The following is a 25,044-nucleotide window of genomic DNA, read 5'->3' as shown; positions in this document are numbered from 1 at the left end:
ATGCAACTGCAGTTGGTTTGTTTTGATTTAAACCTTCATAACTTAAAAAATACAGCTAAGTAGCACCATAAAACAAAATAATAACATGATAACATAATAATAAAATTTTTTTACAAAAATTTAAAAAAAATTGATTAATCTCGTTTGCAACGAAACTCTTCATTTGTTAAAATCTGACAAAAAAAACAGAGCCTCGCACGCCTCTGAATGTGGGCGAAAACCATATCGTCGCTGCCTGATGAAACTCACGTATGTCCAAAACGGTAACTTTTCAGAAAGTGAAAAAAACACCGTATATCAAAAGCAGTTGAATGTAGCGTTGTCATACTTGGTACGGCATATTTACATGTAACCATATTCTTGCCAGTGTCATGATATAATCCACATTTGACCAAAATTGAGTTTAAATGGACATGCGTGCATATTTTACAGTAACTTTGATCGATACGCGTTCTTCCGATCATTAATTAGAATGGCCAAGTCGTGTTTCGTATTGACAGATGAACACGCTCAGTTTATTAAATAGCCTACGTCTTGGTTAAATACGCTTACTTCATTTAATATTAATTATAAGTGTATTAAATGTCTCTTGCAAACCATTAAGGGACAATGAATCAATACACTGACATGGTAATGCTACACAACAGGGGCGTCAGTTTGTGTTGAAAAGTGGTGACAAAAGATCAGAAAAAAACATACTGCAGGACGGGAAAAATATTGAATAACGCGCATCAAAAATGGGCATAGCGTAGGCCAGTCAACAACAAGAAAATACTCAGCATAAATTTATAAACCCTCAACAATGTCGAATGCACACATCACACATGTAACAGTCCTTGCAACACCAGCTCAACCGAACAGCACCATACCGTAGAAAACAGCAGCGCGTTTAATAAATGATTACAATGAATTTCATTACACATGTACAAGAAAACACACCATAAGCATACAACGCAACACATGTGAGACTAGACCACAAAACCAGTCTTAAGCACGGCTTGATTTTTCAGAACATTTTAACCAAATGCTTTCAAAAAGTGATGGGGAAATCCCCAGCGTAAATATCACCAATGCTAGACAGATACTTTGTTTGCACAGTCCTACCGTAATTAAGTAACTCCTAGATGTTAGTCTGGCGTCCGGGGGAAACGTTTACCTCGATGAAGGAAAGTCATTGTCATGTTTATTCGGCTATATCCAGTGCTGAGGTTCGATGAAACTTTAAGAGACCGACGAGATGCTTCACAGGCGGAAGATATGCGGCGTGATTGACAGCTTTGACACCAAACGGGTACGTGAAAATCAGATGACATGATTTCACAACTTTTCATTGGCTATTTAGGTATGTGACGCATACTGTATATGGAAATGAACCTGGACATTCAATCTGTCGAAAAATCTCAAAATCGGCAAAATGAACATACGTGAGTTTCATCGGACAGCGACGATATATTTAGATGCGACATGTAAACGGCTTCTTAAACTTTTAATTCAATAAAAAAACGAAGTAAATAAAAATCTTACTGCGTGCCGGATTATGTTATTTTTTGACAGCAGGGCGGGCCGCAGAGAAGGGGAGGAAAGGCCCAAATGACCCACGAGTTGAGAGTCTGAGACCACTGTTTAATAAGTTTAATGACTATTTAGAGCATAGACGCTAGACGAGGGGCTTAAAATGTACTTATTTTTATGAAAACCTCAATTTTGATCAAAATCTATATTTATACTATCTTTTACCTGTAGCTCAAAATTAGATCATGTGCATTCTGACTCATTTTGCCAGCACGGGTCACATATGTTATTCTGATCATTGTATCGTATGAGCAAAATTCAAGTAGTGTCATATAGGAAAAATGCACAGATGTTTCACACTCCTTAATATTTTGACCACAGCACAGAGCTGCAGGGTGACAGTCCAATAGTTGTGCCAAAATGCACTGATCGACACACGTAAAGCACAGTATGACATCTAAGCACATGCAGAATCTGTTCACTAGCGTCTATGTGTGTCTACTTACTGACAGACTCCAGATGACACTGCTGGTCTCAGAAGACCTCTGGGCCTGCGTATCAAAGCAGACAGCACTACTGCAAACATATGTGTGTTAAACACTCACAGTGCCAAAACAACATCCCTTCAAATCAAATTAAAATGATCTATGAGATCAGACATGTTGACTGAACATGTAAACTGTAACCTTCTGCTCCCAGAAAGCCCAGCAAACCTCAAGTCCGGCACAAAATATTTTCCTTCAGGGCAGACACTGCATCGCAAGCGCAAAGCCTTGTAAACATTGTGAAATGTTTCCAAAAACAAATTGAAAAATTGACATGAACTTCGCTTGAAACATTTTAAAACCCTAAAATGATTACCCTTTGATTATTTCCAGATTTAAACAAAAAAAGATTTCCTCATGTTCCCCATATTTTGGACTCACTGTTGCACATCATAGATTCTTACTGTGGCAATAACAAACTTCACAAGTTATTTTAAAATAACAGTTTGAGCAAAATATAATATGTTGTTGTTTAGAGAAATACCCATAAACGTGTTAACAGGCTAACTAGCTTTAACTAAGCTAAGAAAGACTCCATTTAAACTACTGCATTGCATCTGAAAGCTTCTATACTATATAATAGGCAAAAATCAGCATGAGCAATAAATAAGTTAAAAAGCTCAGTATGGAAAAAAGTATGTGAGAAATACACGGATGGTCTATTACTTTTATCAAGATTTATTTGTATGCCAACTGAGTTGTGGATTCACCAAATAAAAACAGTTAATACACTAAAAATACAGAAAAACTTTCCGATTTATGTACTAAGAAATGTATTCCTCATGGTTTAATTGTACCTGTTTAACAACTCTTGTCGGCGCCGATAGCCCCATGGTTAGTGGCCCACACATAGCACCAGTGTGCTTATGGTGACCCAAATTTGATTTCCGTATTTAAGATCTTTTGCAGATCCCGCTCCCCTATCTCCACTAGGGATGGGCAATATGTCCTAAAAAATGTATCACAGTAATTTCAGTTGTTTGTTGCGGTGACGATAAAAATGACGATAAATTATTCTCTTCTGTAAAATATCAGATTAGGTTATGTTTAAGTTGTGTTCCACTGTGACTGTGCTGAAAAACATCACACAACAACAATTACACAATAATAATTCAAATCAATTACAAGTTTAAAATGTAAACACAGATTCTGTATTTATTTATACTCTCACAGTGCAAAAATAGTGCAAACAGGAAAAGTAACAATGTCTTTAGATGTGTTTCAAAATTACAACAGAGTACAACTGCAAATAAATCCTGATAAAGTAACAAACATGTTAAAGCAACACTATGTAGTTTCCATGTAAAAATGACTTCCAGCTCACCCATGTGGTTGAAAAGCGCAACAGTGCCTGGTATCAGACACTCTTCTGCAGGCAGGGGGAGGGGCGGGGCTGTGTTTCCTACCCTCCACCGCCACTTTCAGAGTGTGCTTGTAGCAGCTAGGAGGCTGCTCAGGTTGCAGCAACAGTACAATTTGTACAGTTAAAAGTTGTTCTATCACTGAAATAATTTTAGTGACATTATTTAAAGGTAAAAAAACTACATAGTGTTGCTTTAAAGTAACCTGATAAAGTAAAGAAGTTCAGTGTGAAACAGTCAATAGTCCCACATACAGTCTCTACTGGTAATTTACTGGTAAATTGCAGTTAACAGGTAATGTGTGAACAGAACCTTTCCGGTAAATCTGTACTCCCAATGTACCAGTAAGACAGGTTGTATACCATTAATTTACCAGTAAGTGCTGAACGAAAAATATAGGATTACCAACATTTAGAACAGACGACGTCAGGCCGCACTGACAGCTTCGGATTAAGGCCAATCAGAATGTTTTTTTTTATAGATGACGCGTTTAAACCCGCATGTTTCAACACATGTGCTGCTTAAAAGTCGAGCACACCTGAAGTTAACATCCACATTTCTTCACCAAAGTTGTTTCAAACAGCTTACCATCTATTTGCCAAATTGCCGACGTCCTTAGCACACCCTTTGTGATTTGCAGACGGCCCCTAAAGCAGCCTAGGCGGATATGCAGCGAATATCAAACCTAAAACTAACCGTGTGTCTCAATCAGCTCCCTTGTTCAGAAGTCAGGGCACTGATCAGGGAGTCGGCCATTTTAAGGGCTGTCTCAATCGCAAAATCCGTTCAGTGCACTGGAACGTTCGTTCCCTAAAAATTCCCACAATGCAACGCAAAAACCAGTGAGCATCGATGATCCCTATGTTCCCTAACCGGAAATCACGTGACCTTTTCTGAAGCTCGCCAACCGAACATCACGTGATCCAACTCAATAACCTTTATGAAATGTTACAGAACTTTTATAAAGACAAACGTTTGTTTTAGTTGTAAATATAAACACACATTGCTACACAGTAAGGGACCACAATATACTCAATATTTAAAAAATAAATATTTATTTAAAATTGTAAATATATTTATTACATTTAAAATGTAATTATATGCCTCCAATTTTATGCACAGATATGTAAGAGAATAATGACAGCATTTTTCACAATGTACTGTTTTTAAAATTAAGTCAGAAAGATGTTGGTTTTGCCGGTTGTTGATGAGTAACAGCTGTGAGTGATTACAATGCGCTTAAGCAGCCGTGACAGAAAAATAAGTGAACATCGTCCCAATGTGAAGTGAGCTAGGGTCCTTACCAGTGCCCGAACCTGTGTACACGATATACTGATTCACGACCTCGGGAGCTAGGGAACGAATTGAGACACACGGTAACTTTACCTCGCTCCTTGGCGAAGCCTAATGTGCAAACACAGGTTCCGTTTGACGCCGCCTTACGCAATGTTGTTTGGTCACGAGCAACTTCGCGACCATCAGCGTTTGCCACAGATGTGTAAACAACATAATACGGACCGTGGATACTAAGTCATAATCCGCCATTGTTTACAAATACAACACTGAGCTCACCGGCTGCACGCCACAGGTAACTTCCGCTTTTTCTCTGAGTTTACTGGTATTTTGATGTATGTGAATGATGTCTTACTGGTAAATAGACGGAACGTCACTGCATGTGTGAACAGCACATTTTTGTATTTACTGGTAAATTCATGGTAATAACAACAAGCACCTCGTCAGCCTCACGTCCGCCTTCCGCCATGTTTGTTTTACTCCGCACGTGAACAGAATTGGGCGCATGCACAAACTACTAAATTTTGGTGTTATATTGCAAACGATAAGATATCGCCCATCCCTAATCTCTACCCAACATTTTTCTGTCTACTCTCCACTTCTCTGTCCAAGTAAAGGCACAAAAGCCCCACCCCCCAAAAAACTCATTTATTTTAGCATCTGTACGTCATAGGTTGATAAATATATGGGTCACATGACAACGAAAATATCGAATTCAGTATGTTCTGTCACAGAATACAATGATGAAAGTAAGTAGGGTAGTTAATCAGAAAGAGAAAACCAGGGATGTCTGTTTTCGCTGATGTACACAACAGCGCCCCTGTGGCAATACTGAGAATGCAATCTGCATATGTATTGTTTTATGAACTGCATTCTGGCGCTTTAATAACATCTCAAATCAAGCTCGCATAGCTAGAATCCTCTGCATTTACATACTTGCATAGACTATGTTTCAGGCCTTGAAGCGTAACCCTACATTAAATTTCCCCTCGGCGCTGCTCAGTCACAGAGACGGTGAGCAATCCATTCAAAACGCTGAAATTGATTTTTTTTTTGCCTTGCTGCTTTGTGAATTAATTGGAGTAATAAAACAAACCTATAGAGCATAAAACAGTATTAGCGTGCAGCTCTGGTAGCAGGATTTCACAGGTCATCATACAACTCAATGAAAGGTGGCTGATTGGATTGTGAGGACGTGTATTCTTCCTGTTCATGGATGGCTGAACGCTCAGCATTCATTTGGACTGGAGGAATAATCCACTTAGAGAGGCGGGTCGGGCCGTACGCCGGGAAATACCAGGGTGTGTGTCTTTATGTGTGCATTGATTTAGAAGGTGGTTTCATAATGACAGAGCACTGCAGGGTTAAACTGCAAAAAAATCTGTTTTTGGGGCGTTTCCACAATATGCTTATGTACCATTCTGTACTTTTAAAGGGATAGTTTACCCAAAAATAAAAATTCTCTCATGATTTACTCACCCTCATTTTGTTACAAACCTGTATAGATGTCTTTGTTCTGCTGAACACAAAGGAAGGTATCTGCAATAAAGCAGAAAACAGAAGCACCACTCTATAGTAGAAAAAAAATACTACTATGACAGTCAATAATGCTCAAAATATCTTACTTTGTGTTTAGCAGAATAAAGAATTAATACAGATTTGTTACAACATGAGGTTCAGTAAATGATGACAGACTTCCATGAAACACAAATGTTAAATGTGGATAAAGGTTCAAATGTGAAGAATTTCCTAGTCATTCATTTTCAATTTAATACATAAATGGGAAAAATCAGGACCATAAAAGTATCATTAAAGTGGTCTGACTCACAGCTATATATATATATATAAGCCTTCTGAAGTCTTGAAAGCTTATATGAAGGCTTTGTGTGAATGAAATTTCGTCCTTACATAAAGTATGAGGGCATTAGACACGCTGTCAATGACATTTGGTCATGAAATGCGAGAACCATTTGTGTTTGACGTCAATGAGGCAGTTTTAATCCATTTTAGATGTTTGGTAACCAGTACAGTACAGTGACCAGTAAAAAAACGGGTCATTTCATTTCTATTGTCTATTGTACCACTTCAAAAGACTTGGAATCCAGAATATGAGTATATACAGATCTTTTTAAAGGGACATTTCACAAGACTTTTTTAAAATGTCAAATAAATATTTGGTGTCCCGAGAGTACGTATGTGACGTTTTAGCTTTAAATTGCCATAAAGATCATTTATTATAACATGTTAAAATTGCCACTTTGTAGGTGTGAGCAAAAATGTGCAGTTTTTTGGGTATGTTCTTTAAAATGCAAATGAGCTGATGTCTGCACTTAATGACAGTGCCTTGGTTGGATGGTGCCGATTAAGGGGTGGTTTTATCCCCTTCTGACATCACAAGCGGAGCCACATTTCAATGACCTATTTTTTCCACATGTTTGCAGAGAATGGTTTACAAAAACTAAGATACTGGGTTGATCGTTTTCACATTTTCTAGGTTAATAGTAGCACTGGGAACCCAATTATAGCACTTAAACATGGAAAAAGTCAGATTTTCGTGATACGTCCCTTTAAAGATATGTTTGGGGCGCTATTTTTCATTTTTGGACTTTGACAACCCCAAAACCCATTAACTTTTATTTACTCTTTCCCCGCCATTGATGAGACAACTCATCAATTAAGAGAAAACGCTTCCCTGCCAATGACGAGAATTTCTGGCTTTCCGCAATACCGCTATTATACCCGCAAATTATACAACCCTGAAGTAATGCCTCACGTAAAAGAACTCTGTGTATGTTTTAAAGATCGCTCTGAATCTTTACAAAAAACTTTTACAGTCCTTTACAAAAACACAATTATCTCAGCTTTTTGCTCAAAATGGGGTGTTTTTGAAGAAACCTACCCACATTTAAGAGGTGATAAAAAGAGAACTAATGAAGGTAGAATGAAACTTTTTTTTTTTGAAAGCAGAAGGTCTGTTCTTTCATTTGATATATTGTTTGTTTATATTTAAAGAAGAACATTTTCTGGATGGCATTAAACTTTTGTGAAAATCATAAAAAATGCTGACGCTGACTGGCAACTTTTTTTAAAAAACCGCTAGCGGGGAAAGTGTTAAACATAAAAAAAGAGGTTTGATTGATATTATTGCTCTTTAGAAATTTACTCGCCTTTCATATTCCACGGTAATAAGTCACATAGGTTTGAAACAATATGAGGGTGAATAAATGATAATAAAACATTTAGGCCTGGTTTCACAAGGTTTAGCTAAAGCCAGGACTGGGACTTAGTTAAATTAAGTTGTTTAAGCATGTTTTATAAACATGCCTTAGAAAAAAACATGTTACTAGTGTGTATCTTGAGACAAATCAATGGCACTGCCACATGTTAGGATCTGTCACTGCAAGTTATTTTCAGTTGAAAGACAGATTTAACATGTGTTTTAGTCTAAGACTTCCCTTAAGGCATGTCTGTGAAACCTGGAGTTACATTTTTAGGTGAACTATCACTTTAAAAATCTATTCTATTGTGTTACTGACCTGCCAAGGGACTACAGGCGGAAAATAGCACTTGTGCTAGAACCTGGCACAGTGCATCTTTCATTGTTCTTATATAAGGTTAATGTTCATTTGAAGAGTTTGTTTCCAAAACGCACTAAATCCATTTTGACAAATTTCAGTAAAAACGTGTTTTCTATACCAAGAAAGTGACAAGATGAAAACCATTATTTTCTGTTAAAAACTTTCACATAGCATCTTTAGGTTATAAAAAGATAAAAAATTCAAATCCATAACTTGATTTTCAAAATTTATTATAAAAACTGAATATTTTTTTTCACAATATGCAATAAATCCATGACAAGTTTTTTTTTCAAAATGCTATAAATCTATTCAATCACTGTATAAATGTGCATTCATCTATGCCATGATATATTCATTTAGTTGAACAGTGGTATACACTGATAACCCTTTAATAACATGATAGGCATTAATCAAAACACTTACTTTGTCATATTAAGAACACTGTCACTGCTGCGTTTATACTTGACGCCGTCGCTTTACATTTTTCAAAGCAATTCGCTGTAAAATGTTTTGGTCCTGCTCGATTTTCGTTGGATTCACGTAAAATAATGGAAAGTTTTTCATAAGATCCCCTGGGGTCAATGTGTTAGGATCACATAAACTTCACAGATGCTGTCGGGAGAACAAGCGACTGTCTCCCGAGTGCCTCTCGCGTTAAGTTATTGGATGTTGATGACTTACAATCTTTCCCGTCACAGAAAACAACCACAGGTTTATCAATGCCATTAAAGTATTATTTTGCTTTTGTTTGTTTGTTGATCACGAAGTACAAAGTAGATGAGGAAAACTAGGATTCTGTGAACTCAACGCACCGCCATTGTTTGTTTACATTGCGTGGAATGGTGCGCTGTAATATGTGGAGCAGATTTTTTGCGTTCTGTAGGGGAGTGGCGTTTATCGCGTTTTGGGAAAAAAAGGGAGAACAGATGACAGAATAACACAGCGGATATTGGATTTTGCATAAAATTAAGAATTTACTTTTAAAAAATGGCGTTTATCGCGTTTTGGAATCAAACTCAATGAAAAAAAAAGCATCATGAGAACCAGGGTTTTGCATTCTGTTCCTATTAGTTGCAGTTCATAAAGCTGCATTTAAATGCAAGAGCACATCTAGGCCCAGTTTCACAGACAAGGCTCAGATTAAACCAGGATTAGGCCTTAGTTAAATTACATTTAAGTAGCTTTTATAAATGTGACTTAGAATAAACATTACTGGTGTCCATCTTTAGACAAAACAATGTAACTGATATATTTGAATATATGTTTTTAATTAAGACGAGGTCTAAACATTTTAGTCTGGGACTAAACCTAAGCACGGTCTGTGACCAGGCCCTTCTGTGTTTATGTCTCAGAGTTATAAGTCCTAAAGTTCTTCAACCACATTCTCTCCCCATTCAAACTTTATATATGTGTGTGTGTGTGTGTGTGTGTGTGTGTGTGTGTGTGTGTGCGTGTGTGTGTGTGTGTGTGTGTGTGTGTGTGTGTGTGTGTGTGTGTGTGCGTGCGAGCGAGAGAGAGAGTCTAAATGTACGTGTGATCTCTCTTTTAAACAAATGATCCAGATACAGATGCATGTCTGAGTCCGTCAACGTGACAAACGGCACATTTACAGCTGTGGAGAATGAAAGAGGAAAAGATCACTCCATTAACCGACACCTCCACCTTCATGCAGAGACACAGAAACCTGAGCACGTCTCTGGAATGTCTGACTCGTGAAAGAAAAAGCAACTTATGCGACACGGTGAACATTACAAGTCACTTTGTCTACTTTTACAACTGATCTTAAAACACAAAGGGGCAGATTTACAAGGAGACCCAAAGAAACACACGTATGTTGTACATATACGCACACAATTCCCCAGCTTATTTTACCAAGGGTTTTAATTTTGGTGTGTAAACATATTTTAAATCACACTCACACATTTGGATGAAACAGGGGTGTGTTTTGCTGTAGCCGAGGCGTACATGACATCAGGCAGAGGTGAAACCAGCTCAGATGAAAAACACATGGTTAAAAACGTAAGATCCCCTGAGGTGATGTAGTAAAGCACTGGAAAGATCGAAGCGTTTCACATCTGCTCGAACCCAGAGAAAATGTCTTGCACTGAATAAATGAAATGAAAACGCTGAAGCTCTAAATATAAAAGTTCCATAATTCTCACCTGCAACGATTTTCACTTTGAGGGTGAAATTTTTCAGGCAGATTTTATTACAGTTTAAAGATACGAAAGAGAGCGAGATGAGTTGGTTAAGGTGAAGTGTGTATTAAAATTGATATTATCTTTAATATGAATGAGTACTATAGTGGGAACATTTCGCAGAGGTTTGTTCACGGCCACATGAGCGAGTCGGAGCATTTCAAGCTGAAAACACGGCATATAATATCATCTCTCATAGCGACAGTCTATTATTTCACTCGCCATTAACTCACAGACACACGTTTGATCATAAGACTATTTCTGTAATGCTGAAACATCACTTTACAGTTTTTTATTTTCCTCTAAATACTTAAGGTGCATTGCATGACTTTTAGAAGAGGATCTCTTGACAAAAATGCAATATAACATACATAACTATATTATCAGTTGTGTATAAAGACCTTACATAATGAACTGTATTGTTTTTATTAACATAGAATGAGTCGTTTTTATCTACATACACCGCGGGTCCCCTTACATGGAAGTCGCGCCCATGTTTCTACAGTTCTGTTCTACAGAGCGCAATTCGTCCCTACGTTGTCTCAGCCGACGACATGTTTGTCCAATGGCGGCTATTGTAGCTTCTCTATGCGTTTCGAAATTGAGGGGTGAGCTGTGTCACCACTAGATGCCGCTAAAAACCCACACTGGACCTTTAACTTACTTGCATTACCTCTGACAATTTTCATTACATTGGATACATACTGGATTTGAGGGCAGAGGAGTTGACTTCAATTTCTCCTCCTTTGATTGGCTGGAAGCAGGCGAGTTCAGAGTCGTACGGTTCTGGACTGGACTGTCCCGTTAAGCAGCTTCCTGTTCCGTTCCTGGGACTCACGGCGGTCCCCTGCTGGGCTTCCTGTTCCTCATACACAGCGATCAGCTGAAAGACGAACACAGTAATAAGATTCAGATAGTGTAAGTATTATGAATAATACAACGGATAGTTATATATCGATAATTTCTGCTCTAAAAACTGATGGTTCACATAATTACACACACTGTAAAATTGATCCAAAGCAAAATCATCCCATAAAGCAGTAATAGGGTCATCAGTTACATTCATCGATTAGGTTTTGACAAAGAAATTACCTACAAGTAATACCTAATTTTTAATTATCCATCAAATTTTCATCAGCTCTAAGTTAACAATGTCACATCAATCATTAGATTAAAATTTTTACAGAAATTCTACATCTATATTATATTAACACATCATTAAATAATGACTTGAATGATTACAGATTAAAGGAATAGTCTACTCATTTTCAATATTAAAATATGTTATTACCTTAACTAAGAATTGTTGATACATCCCTCTATCATCTGTGTGCGTGCACGTAAGCGCTGGAGCGCGCTGCGACGCTTCGATAGCATTTAGCTTAGCCCCATTCATTCAATGGTACCATTTAGAGATAAAGTTAGAAGTGACCAAACACATCAACATTTTTCCTATTTAAGACGAGTAGTTATACGAGCAAGTTTGGTGGTACAAAATAAAACATAGCGCTTTTCTAAGTGGATTTAAAAGAGGAACTATATTTTATGGCGTAATAGCACCTATGTTGACTCAGACAATGCCATGTTTGTACTGTGACAGCTACCGTAGCTTCTTATTGCGTTTCGAAATTGAGGTTGGCTGCAATTTGCAATCTCGCTGCTAGATGGCGCTAAAACCCACATTACACCTTTAACCCTCTAAGTCCGGTCTTTTGAGGCTCTGGGAAAGTTTTGACCTGCACTGTGCTTTTTTCAGTTGCCTAAAAACATAATAATAAAAAGTCTCATAACACTATGTGCAGCACGAACTGCTATCTCAGCTTATTTCAGGTAATGAAGTAACAACTCTTCTCATAGAGTTTACACAAAGTGAGAATATTTGTTTTTGATTTCGTTAATATCATTTAAAAGTAGACATTCCAAGCTTTATGTAGACCAGGGGTCTCCAACATTTTTGTGATCTAACACAATGGATAAAACAATCTGAAGGGCTACTTTTTGATATAGTTTACTCAAAACATTTTGTTTTTACTTGTTGATTTTATTTTATTAGATTTTTTCATGTGTGTTATTGTTTAAAATGTTAACATACATAAAAGAAACCAAGCTGATATAAAAAATATGTAATAAACAAATATTAAAATTAAGGCTTTAACTCATTCCCCGCCAGCCATTTTTTTGTGATTTTCACAAAAGGTTCACAAAATGCCTTTCAGGAAAATTTTCTTCTAAAAATATATAAACATACAAATATATCAAATGAAAGAACAGACCCTCTGCTTTCAAACAAACAAACAAACAAAAGGGGGATAAAAACCTTTCATATTATTTTCCCTGCTTATAAACTCTTAAACATGGGTATTTTTCTTTAAAAATATTTTTTAACCAAAAAGCTGAAATAATTGCATTTTTATGAAGGAATTTTGTTAGAGATCAAATTCAGAACATACACAAAGTTTAAAATAACGTTTTGGCTTCAGTTTTTTTCATAAATTTGGTAAGTGCATCTAGTGGATAATCGTGGTCTTGCAGATACAATAAAATACATAAAAATTCATCAGGAACACTTTTTTTATGCAAATGTTTTCTCTTAATTACGAGATAACTCATCAATGGCAGGGAAAAAATTTATATAAAGTGCTTTTCACGGCATTTCACAGGCTCTTTGCGGGCAACCATGTTGGAGACCAATGATGTAGACATTTAACTTTTGCTTGTCTGACAAGTATTCGCAAAGTTACAGTTAATTTTGCGACGCATTTCTGAAAATGATGTGGCACGGTGCTCTTGGTTTACAATCCAGAGTGGAATAAGATGAGGCAAGTTATTCATTTATTTGTAGAGCTCTATGATTTTCGCGATGCGGATAACGCAGATGGAATCCAAATGCACGTAAACATTTTCCTTTTGTGTAATGTTAGACGCGCAAACATGCGCAAACATGCATTTTGTCAAAGCACGGAACACAGCAAAATAGTTACAGAATACTGTACTTTCTTTCAGCGTCCACCTTGCACACGTCCGCACAGCTTTAAAGTATATTTACAGGACCTTCACAAATTCAGGAAACTGAGGAAAAACAGCAGATCCACCACTGCAGTGAATATACTGTATGAGAGTGCTCTCCCACAGCAACGTGACGCTCTTGATATCCATTTATCAGCGTGTGTAGCTCGTATATGTATAACACATGCGTGATCACTGAACTAAGTTTTCTTTCTTGTTTAGGTGAACATAAACAGCTGGATGTTTATCAGTATATTGAAACTTAAAGCAGTCTGTCTTGGGTCTTAAAGTGACAGTGATTTCATAACAAATATATTTACATTTAAAGGCGGAGTCCACGATGTTTGAACAACGCTTTGGAAAAGGAGACGGGCCGACTACCAAAACACACTTGTACCCAATCAGCAGTAAGGAGCGTGTCTACTAACCAACATCATTGCCGGGTTGCGTATGTGTGGGGCGGGTCTATGAACAGAAGGTCCAGATTCTATTGGGGTACGGGCGTGTTTGTTTAGGTGATTTCAAATATCAACATTGGCTTTCAAACATCGTGGACTCCGCCTTTAATACAGATGCCTGTAATACAAGATTTTAGTATTTGTATTTGTCATGTTCTGAATAAAAATTTGTTTAAAACCTTTACTAACTGTATGGTTTTTACAATTTTCATTCATGAGCAAAAATCTGCCTTCAAATTTGGCAGGAATAAAGATTTGTTATTTATTATGATAATTATCGATACCAACTGATATGGAAAACATTTTCTTGATAATTTTTTTTGCCATATCGCCCAGCCCTACTTTCAACCTACACATTTCTTTTTTTTAAATCACTTTGTGTGTGCGTTGGATTGAACCCATGACCTTTGTGATGAAAGCGCACCTGATATAGTGTACTACACTTTCTGTGACCCTGCCTGTAAAAACCCAGTTAAAGTCATTTTTTGTGATTTACTGTTTTCTACATGAGATCATCCTACATAAAGAACATTCTGTAAAACAATAACCTTGATATCTTTAATATTAACTGAGTAAGGTCATGTCAAAGATTGAAGTCAATGTTTTCAATCAACGTTTGAAAACAAACTTTGATGCTTCTAATCTCATCATTAGATAATGAGACTTTACCCTGGATTTCACAGACAGGGTCACATATAAGAAATTAAAAGCAATTTCAAACACGGCAACAGGCAAATAATTTGAAAACAACCTAAACAAATATCAATGTAAATCAAACAACACCGTGTCATTTATTACCTTCTGTATCAGGACACTATAGAGTAGATCTAATGAGCCCAGCATTTCTAACGTGTATCCGGATGATCTTACTGTGCAATGGCATCCATTCACTTTACTCTGCTCAATGTTTGTAAAGTCTGGTGGTCTGACCAGCAGTTATATACACCAAACTCAATCTATTCACAGAGTCACTGACACCGCACTTAGATGACTGACAGCATTGCTGTTCTAGGCGCCTCCATGCATGCTATCTGTGTATATACTGTAGATGTATGTGGAGGCCTGAATGCAGTGAATAAATGAAAGAGGAGTTTGCTGGTAAAACCAGAGGCTTCCTGTGTGAGAGAGATGGCAGGAGGCTAAACATAAATAAACAGTACACAGTGTGACATTCAGAGAAAAATCGGAGAGTAAGAATGAGAAATGAAGCTGTAATTGAACAGAAATGAACCGGTGAGAGCTACAGAGAGAGTGTTTCGAGAAAGAGTTAAAGTGCTGTCATTTCTTTAAACGTCTCATCCATAATTTTTACGAATGATCATAGTGTGACAATGTGCAAGAAAGTGGAAGGAAAAGATCTCAATGGCTTAAAGAGATCTCACAGACAAAATTTTGTCATCACTTTCCCTCATGTCATTTTAAACTCGTATGAGTGTCTTTCATCTGTGGAACCTGACAGCCTCAGTCACCATTCACTTTTTTCATAATGACAGTGAATGGCGACCAAAATGATCGTATTCTGCCTCACATCTGCTGTGTTACACAGAAGAAAGCAAACATAGGTTTGAAACAACATTAGGGCGAGTAAACGACGACAGTAATTTTAGACTTTGGGGGGGATCCCTGGAATGATAAATGACAAAATACAAAATAAGAATAATAAAAGAAGATCCAAACATGAAAGGTGCTTTACAATGCCATAGACAGACCATTTTTGGCTAAATGGTTCCATGGGGAACCTTCAACATCTATATTTGGACTCAAAAAGGTTCTTTGTAGTCAAAAAAAGTATTTTTAGAAAGAAATGGTTCTTTGAAGGACAAGTTCAGTATTTTGCACTTAAAGACATGTTTTCAGATTGTTTATGATGAAATAGAACGGTTTTGAATGAAATTTGGACATATGATGTTGGCCTGAGAATTTTCGGGTGTTTTTTGTATCACCTCCCACCTCTACAATGGCTGCATAGGTGCACTGGAACAATCCTTCCTAAAATGCATTCAATTTTCATTTACAAAGACGTGAAATTCATCGAGTGGTCAGGGGTGTTCACTGATAAGCTCACACAAAAATCGCTGCAAAAGATGCTTTCCAACAGGTTTTATCGTAGTTTTTGTCCAACTCCATTGACTTGAATTAGATGTGCTCCGAGGTACGGTATTACTGTGCGCCGGGAACGTTGTTTGTATTCTTGCAATTGGCAAAGGTGGATTATCGCCACCAACTGGGCTGGAGTGTCTATTTTTCAAGCTCTTAACGGAAAAATATACGGATGTGAGGCGTTTGGAAAAATAGGTCCACAAGTTCACAACGAATGGTAAAACAGCTGTTGGAAAGCATCTTTTGCAGTGATTTTTGTGTGAGCATATCAGTGAACACCCCTGACCACTCGATGAGTTTCACGTCTTTGTAAACGAAAGTTTAATGCATTTTAGTAAGGATTGTTCCAGTGCACCTATGCAGCCACTGTAGAAGTGGTGGGGTGATACAACAGAAACCGAAAATTCTCGGGCCAGCATCATAAGTCCAAATTTCTGTCAAAACCTTTCTATTTCATCATAAACAATCTGAAAACAGGACTTTAAGTGTAAAGTACCGAACTTGTCCTTTTAGGAACCAAAAATGGTTCTTCTATGGCATTGCTGTGAAGAACCTTTTAAGCACCTTTATTTTTAAGCATGTACTCCATTCCCAAAAAACTCCGGCCGATGATGCTTGCTATGTTTCTCAATGAATTACGGTGAAATGCCGCTACATCCAAAAACCAGAGGGCGCTCTCGTGCGATAAACTCAATATGGGCAGCAGAAGAAGATCCATATGACACGCAGCTCCAGGAAATGACTTAATTTATATTGACAGTCTTCAAACCTTTTCAGGTATTTTCCTGGCATTTATCGTCGCATCCCTATATTTAGAACTTTAACGTGCCGAGAGCATATAGTACAGTATATGAAAGGAATAATTGATGACGGGCTGGTGAATTATTTGCCGATTTTATGCACACCCAAGGTGGTAATATGGCACGACGCAAAGCGTATATATGGTTGTGATATTAAAATTACAAGACTTTTTCCACATTTATCAACATACAATCTTTCATATGATGATACTTGGGGCATACAAATATTTCATGAATCAAACGTGAACCCTCAACACTTTACGCTTGTTTCAACGTTAGATTGAAAAATTAGGCCCAATGTCACCTACATCTTGAATGGTCTGGGGTTAAATACTTCAGCAGCATGAGAGGAGATTAGTGTTTTAGGAGATTATGAGGGCACATGCATTTTTTTTAAATAATGAAAAAATACCACAAAATTCCAAAAAGTGTAAGTTTTCAATTTCATAGTGACTTTAAGATGTCATTTTCCACTCACATATTGCCCTAAAAAGCCCCTACTTGAAGTACACACTTAGAAAGGATTTACACATCTTTGTGCGTTAAGCTTTTAACACATTATGTGTAATTTTAACACATTATGTGTAGGGCCGGGCAAAAAAAATTTTTTTTGATTCATCGTTTTTTTGTCGACTCAAAATCGATTCTCAAAGGCAACGAATCGATTATTTTTTCATATTTATTTCCGCAAACATTGAACGTAAGATTAACGTTTACGTAAATAATAGTCTTTTCTACTAGATGTCACCCTCTTTTTTGCCTTGCGTGATGTGACCAAGGAGCGAGAGGCGAACCTGTTATATATTTATTCGGTGCTTAAAATGGCGGTTTCAGGTGCTTTATCGGCGTTGATGCCACCTTCACATAAACAGTCAGCATTTTGAAGCATTTTAAATTTCGCAAGCAAGACGACGATGATGTTGTGAACAAGAACAAAGCTATATGCGTGATTTGTAATGCTGTAGTAATATTAAATCTATATTCATTGAGTTGAATCGAGAATCGAGTATAAAAATCGAATCGATTTGATAGCTTGTGAATCGAAATCGAATTGATCTGGAACATCTGAATTGATACCCAGCCCTAATAATGTGTCATTTCGTGTTGATTTTTTATTAGAAGTTGTGTTAAAGTAACACAAAATGTGTTGTTTCAATAATAACACATTCCCAGATTCCCAGAGTTGTCCCAGAATCAACACTAATGTGTTGTTTTTAACACATTCGTTCTAAGAGTGTATGCCAACAATAAAAAATTACACACTGCAAATTTTAAAACATATCGATCAACTACAACTCCACATCTCAATCTCAGATTCTTATATGATGTGAAGAGATTTCAAGAACCTTTCCCTTCGAACCTTGAATGGAACGCAGCATTAAAGCCAACAGCTCTTAAAGCAATCCTCACCTTCCATCAACCAAGAGCTTCTCACCCATCCATCCATCACTGATTGCTATCATTTCCCTTTCCCAAGACTAAAACCCTTATTTCTGATTAGGCCCAATGCTTTTCCTGACAGATCTTCACCCACACACACACACAGGCCAGTGCATGATCACCGTGTAAGGGTTGTGATTTATTCACAGAGCAGGAGACGAGAGGAGCACTTCCTCCGTACCAGAGGGAGAAGAGAGCGTGGAGCTTTAGAAATGTCATCAATCTGCTCACCCTGGAAAAGATATGAAGAGAAAGAGAGAGAGGACAGGAGAGAGAGAGGACAGGAAAGAGAGCAAAGGTTCTTCCACTAATATTTCTCTTTCCTGCTCTCTCTCTCTCTCTCTCTCTTCCTCTGTGTGTCTATGTGATGTCTCATTTATATCTAGCAGAACATTGGCCCTCCAATACAACAGGCTGGGCCAGCAACTGAGAGGAAATGCGAGTGAGGGCCACCCGTGTATGGGAGGAGACAGGATCCAATTCAGTTTCATCCTGTTACCTATTACAACCAAACATATACACAATTCACAAATATCGAGTAAACATATACCACAATACCAAATGTGACCTTGCCTGTGAAATCCAGGCTAAAGTCTCAAATAAGTATGAGATCTGGAGAATCAAGGATTGATTTCAACCATTGATTTCACACTGACTTCAATCTTGGACATGAAGATTTCTTACTATATAAAAGAGATCAGCACAGAATGTTTTTTAGAAAACAATAAAATCACAAAAAAAATGACTTAGCTGGGTTTTCACAGATGTGTAACATCAAAAACATCTGCCACAATGTTATTTCATAGAAAATGACATTCAGTCGACTATTAAACTCAAATGACTTATACATTTTAGTACTAAAGAAGCCATTTAATTACACTTAAAGGAACACGCCCACATTTTGGGAATTTAGCTTATTCACCGTATCCCCCAGAGTTAGATAAGTCCATACATACCTCTCTCATCTCCGTGCGTGCTGTAACTCTGTCTGACGCAGCCCCCGCTAGCTTAGCTTAGCACAAAGACTGGAAATGCATGGCTCCAGCTAGTATACTGCTCCCAATAAGTGACAAAATAACGCGATCATTCTCCTATTTATGTGCCGTGATTTGTATAGTCAAACCGTGTACAAACAACAAGGTGATATGAGACACAGCGATCCCCCAACAGTATACACACTGAGAACTACACTCTCTGAAGACGAAGCACCGCCGCACGGGCGGAGCGACCCGCACAACTCTGACCGAACTCTCTGCTCCTCACCAGGGGCTTCTCGTGTGCTGCGAGCAGATCACTCCGCCCATGCGGCAGCGCCTCGTCCCCAGAGAATATAGCTCTCAGCATGCACACTGCCAAAAGATCGCTGTGTCCCACATCACCCCGCCATCCGTACACGGCTTGACCACACAAATCACAACACACAAACAGGAAAATGATCGCGTTATTTTGTCACTTATTGGGAGCAGTATACTAGCTGGAGCCATGCATTTCCAGTCTTTGTGCTAAGCTAAGCTAGCGGGGGCTGCGTCAGACAGAGTTACAGCACGCACGGAGATGAGAGAGGTATGTATGGACTTATCTAACTCTGGGGGATACGGTGAATAAGCTAAATTCCCAAAATGTGGGCGTGTTCCTTTAATCAATGGCTTTATTTATCAGGGGTGCCACACACAAAGTGAAGCCAAAACATTTTGATCCCCTGGTGGCTGGCTGCACTATACAGTAAGTCATAAACCTCACCCTCTCCATGTAAACGAATGGGCATGAGCCAAACCTAGAAATGAAATTACACTTCAAAACAATTCTCCCAAGAATGGTTTCTCCTATTTTAGTTATTTCTTATCATGTTAATGTACCTTTACGTGTTCATTTTTGGAATAAGTTTGTTTTAAGTTGGTTAATTGGACGTTATTAAAAAGTGTGGCGACTTGATTTGTGTGTTTTTGAACAAAGATTTAAAGTAGAGCTGGGCAAAAAATTGCATGCAATTCTCGTGCGTATCTCAGCATCATCAGTAAGTCTTATAAAAAAGCCGGTTCAGTGATTATTAGTAAATCGCTATCACCTGCTTTCAGATGAAGTGGCATTTACTACACAGAGCTGTATTTTACCTAGAACATAGGTGAAACCACGTACATCAGTGGTTCTCAAACTGGGGGCCGCGAGATGGTGCCAGGGGGGCCCCAGTCTTATAACATCTTATAAAATACATTAATTTATAATGAATTCTATCTAATTAAACCTAAAAAAAAAATAAGGCTACTAACCAACAGAACTACTTTTTATAGTCTAATGTGTTTTGTTTAATTAAAATGTTACGTTAAAATGTTAATTTGTCATAATTTTGGGGGGGGGCATGAAGGAATGCACCGTACACAAGGGGGGCTGCACGTTGAAAAGTTTGAGAACCACTGGCATCAATGCTTTGAACCGGTTCACGGAATGAATACCAGAAACTTTTGATGTTTGGCAAGGAACTGAAACAAAACCAGAAACTTTCAAAAAATATATGTTCCGGAACAGAATCGTTTATTTAAAATAATGGTAACCGGTTAATACCATTATTTTTTCGTTCTTTGACAAAATTTCTGTGCAATATGGTGAAGTTCACTTAAGCTTGTCGTTGACTCATCGGAGAAATGAGAAGCTTGCTACCAGCAAGTCTCTAATGCTCAAATATAAGAGGTAAATATTGTAGGCTACCAAGTATCTCAAGATGTTGTTTTTTTAATACTAATTAGTGGTGTAACGGATCGCAGTTGATCCGTGATCCGTACAGCATGCCATTCACGGATTAATACGCAAATTTAAATGGGGTGAAAGTTGATCATTTGCACGTGTTTTAAAGGCTTGCAAATGTTAACACTTAAGTGACTTTAAACAATTTAACCACAAAAAGGCGCTAAAGTGAGCAATTTTCTGTACGCACAGATGCACATGTGGTTGAATGTGTCCGGTCCAACTCCAATCAGACGTGATTATCCCTATGCCCTTCAAAGATCAGAACTCTTGATGTATAAACTTGAGAGAGAATTGCGCTGCTATGTCTCATACTGTAGTCCATTAAAATACATTTGGCGAATAAAGCACTAAAAAACAACATCATTTTCACTATGTGGAGTGTTTATGCTGCATCTTCTTCCTGAAGCGCCGTTTGGAATTCGTCCTCTGTCTGTGTGTGCTCGTGTTTAAGTTCACTCAACAAATGTATGCATGTTAGAATTACAGTTATGCCGTTCAGGAACGTCAATTTTTGGGTTGAACCGAAAACCGGAAACTTTAAAAAATACTATTTCTGTTCAGAACGAGCCAACTGGGGAAAAATTCTGGTTGAAAGCCCTGACTGGCATACATTATCAGAGACAATTTTCCACGATTATGAATGCAATTTTGCCTAGCTTCTCAGTGAAATACGAAATGTTTTCAATTGTGTTCAATGGAAGCCCAGTGCTTTAAAAAAAAGTTCAACACTGAGCCCCTTGAGTTAAAAAATGTTAAAATTTGGGTGAAATGCTCAGCTTGTCAATGTCACTTCTCACTCAGCTGCCAATCACATTGGAGGAGGGGGTGGGACAACCAAAGCGCTTAGCTGAAGAGCTGGCAAGCACCCACAGTTGGCATCCGCCTGGCGTACCCGCCCCCTTAAAAGTGGTGTGTGTAAATTTTTGCAACATCTAGTGATAAGATTGTGATATTACAACCAACAGCTCACCCCGACCCCTCTATTTTAAAACACATATGGTAGCCGCCACAGCACAAACATGTCGTCGTATGAGTTAACGTAGGAACAAAACGTGCTCTGTAGAACAGTTTGTCTGTTTAGGGCTACTACTGAAACATGACGGCGACTTATATGTAAGGGGATCCACGGTGTATGGAGATAAAAACGTCTCATTGTAAGATAATTAAAACAGTACACTTTATTATATAAGGTGTTTATACACCACTGATAATATAGTACATTTATATTGCATTTCTGTCCAGAGATCCTTCTAAAAGTTACACAATACACCTTTAAAGTATAAACCTTCAGCGTTTAATTTGTCCACATTGTATTGTGCAACAAGCATGAACTGTAGTACAAACTCCTATAAATTTGCATTAAATAGCGGATCTGAGCTTCTGAGAGCAAAGCTCTGACACAAAGCACATTTGTTACCCGCGGTTGTTTTTACTTTAAACTCCACATAGCGGATTGTCCAAATAACCTTTGCCTGAAATGAAAAAGCCGAAGTCATTCTGTTTCTTGAGATGTAATTGGATAAATTCTAAGCAAACCTGAGGAAATGAAGACATGTGGGCAAAAGCACAGGCCTGCAGCGGGAGACTACTCAATACAGGCACTTATTTTAACTCCGGCTATTAAATCACAGCGCTACCTCTGTAGAAGCACCTACACAAGTAGAACAAATGTGTCCAAACTTACTTTAGCCAAATGAGCTAAATCCATCAGCTCGATTACCCAATCATGAGCCTGCTGAACCCGGGCTGGTTTACATCCCCACACAGCAAACACACATACACTATCAACCAACCCAAAGGCTTCACAGGGAACCAGTACTGAAGCGTACAGACTCCAAAATTGGATCAATAGTCTGTTATCAAGTGGAACTGCTTGACAAGGTAAATAGCCACCTCTTACTCTCTGTCCCTACAAAGTCTTCAAAATAAAAAGGACCATCCCTCTCAATAAAGACCCTCAATTAAAGCATTGTACTTGTCATCCTACAACTGCATTGCACTTGATTTAAGCAATATAATAATTCATTTATACAGTGCCGTTCATACGTGCAGTCCAAAGGGTAAGTGTTTGAATATGGATTATCCGGCTAGTTCCATATGTAGACGTGGCTTTGTGGTGGAGAGCTCATCGATATCTCATTCAGTTGGAGTCTGAGTGCCACAGTCGCCCTACAAACGGTAATCACTGTTATTTCAGCATAGGTCTATAGGCGTTAATTACCTCGTATGACAGTTTAAGACTGAGCCACAGAGAAAGATGTTACGGCCACAGGGTTACACAGACACACGGGTGCCTGTCAGCGGGTGTGCGAGCACAGGTCTGTAAATTGGGCAAGATCGATGGCAAATTACATCTGAAGGCAGAGTCAGAACCTGTCAAGCACAATAACAAAAGCGACTCTATTAACCGAAGGGACAATGATTTCAGGGTGAGATAAGGGGAGGGGTATTGCAGGTTACTTCCTTACTATATAGAGACTGAGGTGTCCAATGACGAGCAGCAAAGTGATTCAGATGCATATGATGAATTCAAGATGAGTCTCTGACGAATAAGTGTGATGTATCCAAGGGTTAAATTCATTGGACACAATGCGTTTACATGCAACCAAATAATCTATTTGTAATTGTATTGATGGATCAATCTTATTGAAAAGCCTTCATGTAAACACCTTAATCAATATGATTGAGGTCGATCAGATGCAAATTTCAATCGAATTGAAAGGGGTGGTATATTCCAATCTGTGATCCGATCAGCAGGAAAAACGTATGCATGTCACGGCGTGAATAGTAGTAATTTCTCAATCGGATCGCTTTGAATCTGATCTCTATCAAAAGTCCTTCACATTTCAGCTTTTTCCTCAAAATTTGGTACTTTGAAGAACCTACCCATATATTTGTTACCCAGTCTTACGAAATTATGTACCTATAGTCATGCAATTTTTTATTCTTTTTCGTGATACTTTCACAAATTTCCGCATTTTTTCGTGATCGTATCACAAATTTCTGTTTATGAGTCATTGTCACGTATTGGTTACTTAACTGCTTTTTCCTATTTTCAAACCATTGTCGCTTCAATTTACGGTTAGATTTATATTTTCTGATTTTGAAACCATTGTCGCCTGACGTTAGGGTTAGAGTTGGTTTTGGGTAAGGATGTCATTTTATGTAAATCTAAGCTTAAACCGAAGCGACAATGGCAAGAAAATAGGACAAAACAGTTCAGTAACCAATATATGACAATGACACATAAACAGAAATTTGTGATACGATCACAAATAAAATGTGAAAATTCATGACAGTATCACGAAAAAAATAAATACAAAAAAATTACGTGACTATAGGTACGTAATTTCGTTAGGGTTAGGAGAACAAATGAAGATAGGATGAAACTTTTTTGTTTTGTTTGAAAGGGTCTGTTCTTTCATTTGATATATTGTATGTTTATATATTTAAAGAAGGACATTTTCTGGAACGCATTAAACTTTTGTGAAAATCATTAAAAAATATAATGCTGGTGGGCAACTTTTTTTTTTAAACGCTGGTGGGAAAAGAGTTAAGGTAATGGGGTCATGAGCTGTACATTCTGCAGCATTCATGTGTACTTTTATAACATTGGGCTACTTAAAGCAATAAAATAGCGTTGTGACTTTTGAAAAGTGTGTTTTCATCCCCTACTGTATATCTGAAAACTTATTAAGAACAACTTTCTTCAACTCCGTTTTCATTTTAATCCAGAGATAAAGCCTGAACTCGACGAGAGATGCTGTCGGCAGCGAGGCGTTGCCAAGTTCTCTGCTTTTTCGAGTTTAGATTTGAGCTACTGTTTAAACTGTTTCCACCAGTTGTTGTTTTTCTGCGGGTAAAAGATGAAATTATTTCGTTCATTAGTTAATGGTATTTGGGCTCTGAATAGTCATTGGGATGCTTTTGGGCTAGATTTGAATGTCCATTGGGATGATTTTGATACGCAAAGCTGGCAATGCTGCCTGTGCGCTTGACGTTCGGTTCGGA

At 37.9% G+C, this 25,044-nt stretch overlaps 1 protein-coding gene across 3 annotated transcripts in view; it reads right to left on the bottom strand.

The window, feature by feature from the left end:
- pard3bb (par-3 family cell polarity regulator beta b) overlaps positions 1-25,044 on the bottom strand; it is a 441,444-nt gene that overhangs the window by 321,240 nt on the left and 95,160 nt on the right. For all 3 annotated transcript variants that reach the window (XM_055215428.2, XM_055215427.2, XM_055215429.2), the window contains exon 4: positions 11,193-11,370. In XM_055215428.2, coding sequence (XP_055071403.2) covers positions 11,193-11,370 — 178 coding nt within the window. The remainder of the gene's footprint in view (positions 1-11,192; positions 11,371-25,044) is intronic.

Source organism: Misgurnus anguillicaudatus, chromosome 17 (assembly GCF_027580225.2).
Source record: "Misgurnus anguillicaudatus chromosome 17, ASM2758022v2, whole genome shotgun sequence".
Classification (NCBI taxonomy): Eukaryota; Metazoa; Chordata; class Actinopteri; order Cypriniformes; family Cobitidae; genus Misgurnus; species Misgurnus anguillicaudatus.
Note: the sequence above shows the minus strand (reverse complement) of the source record. Positions and strands in the feature narration are given on the sequence as shown.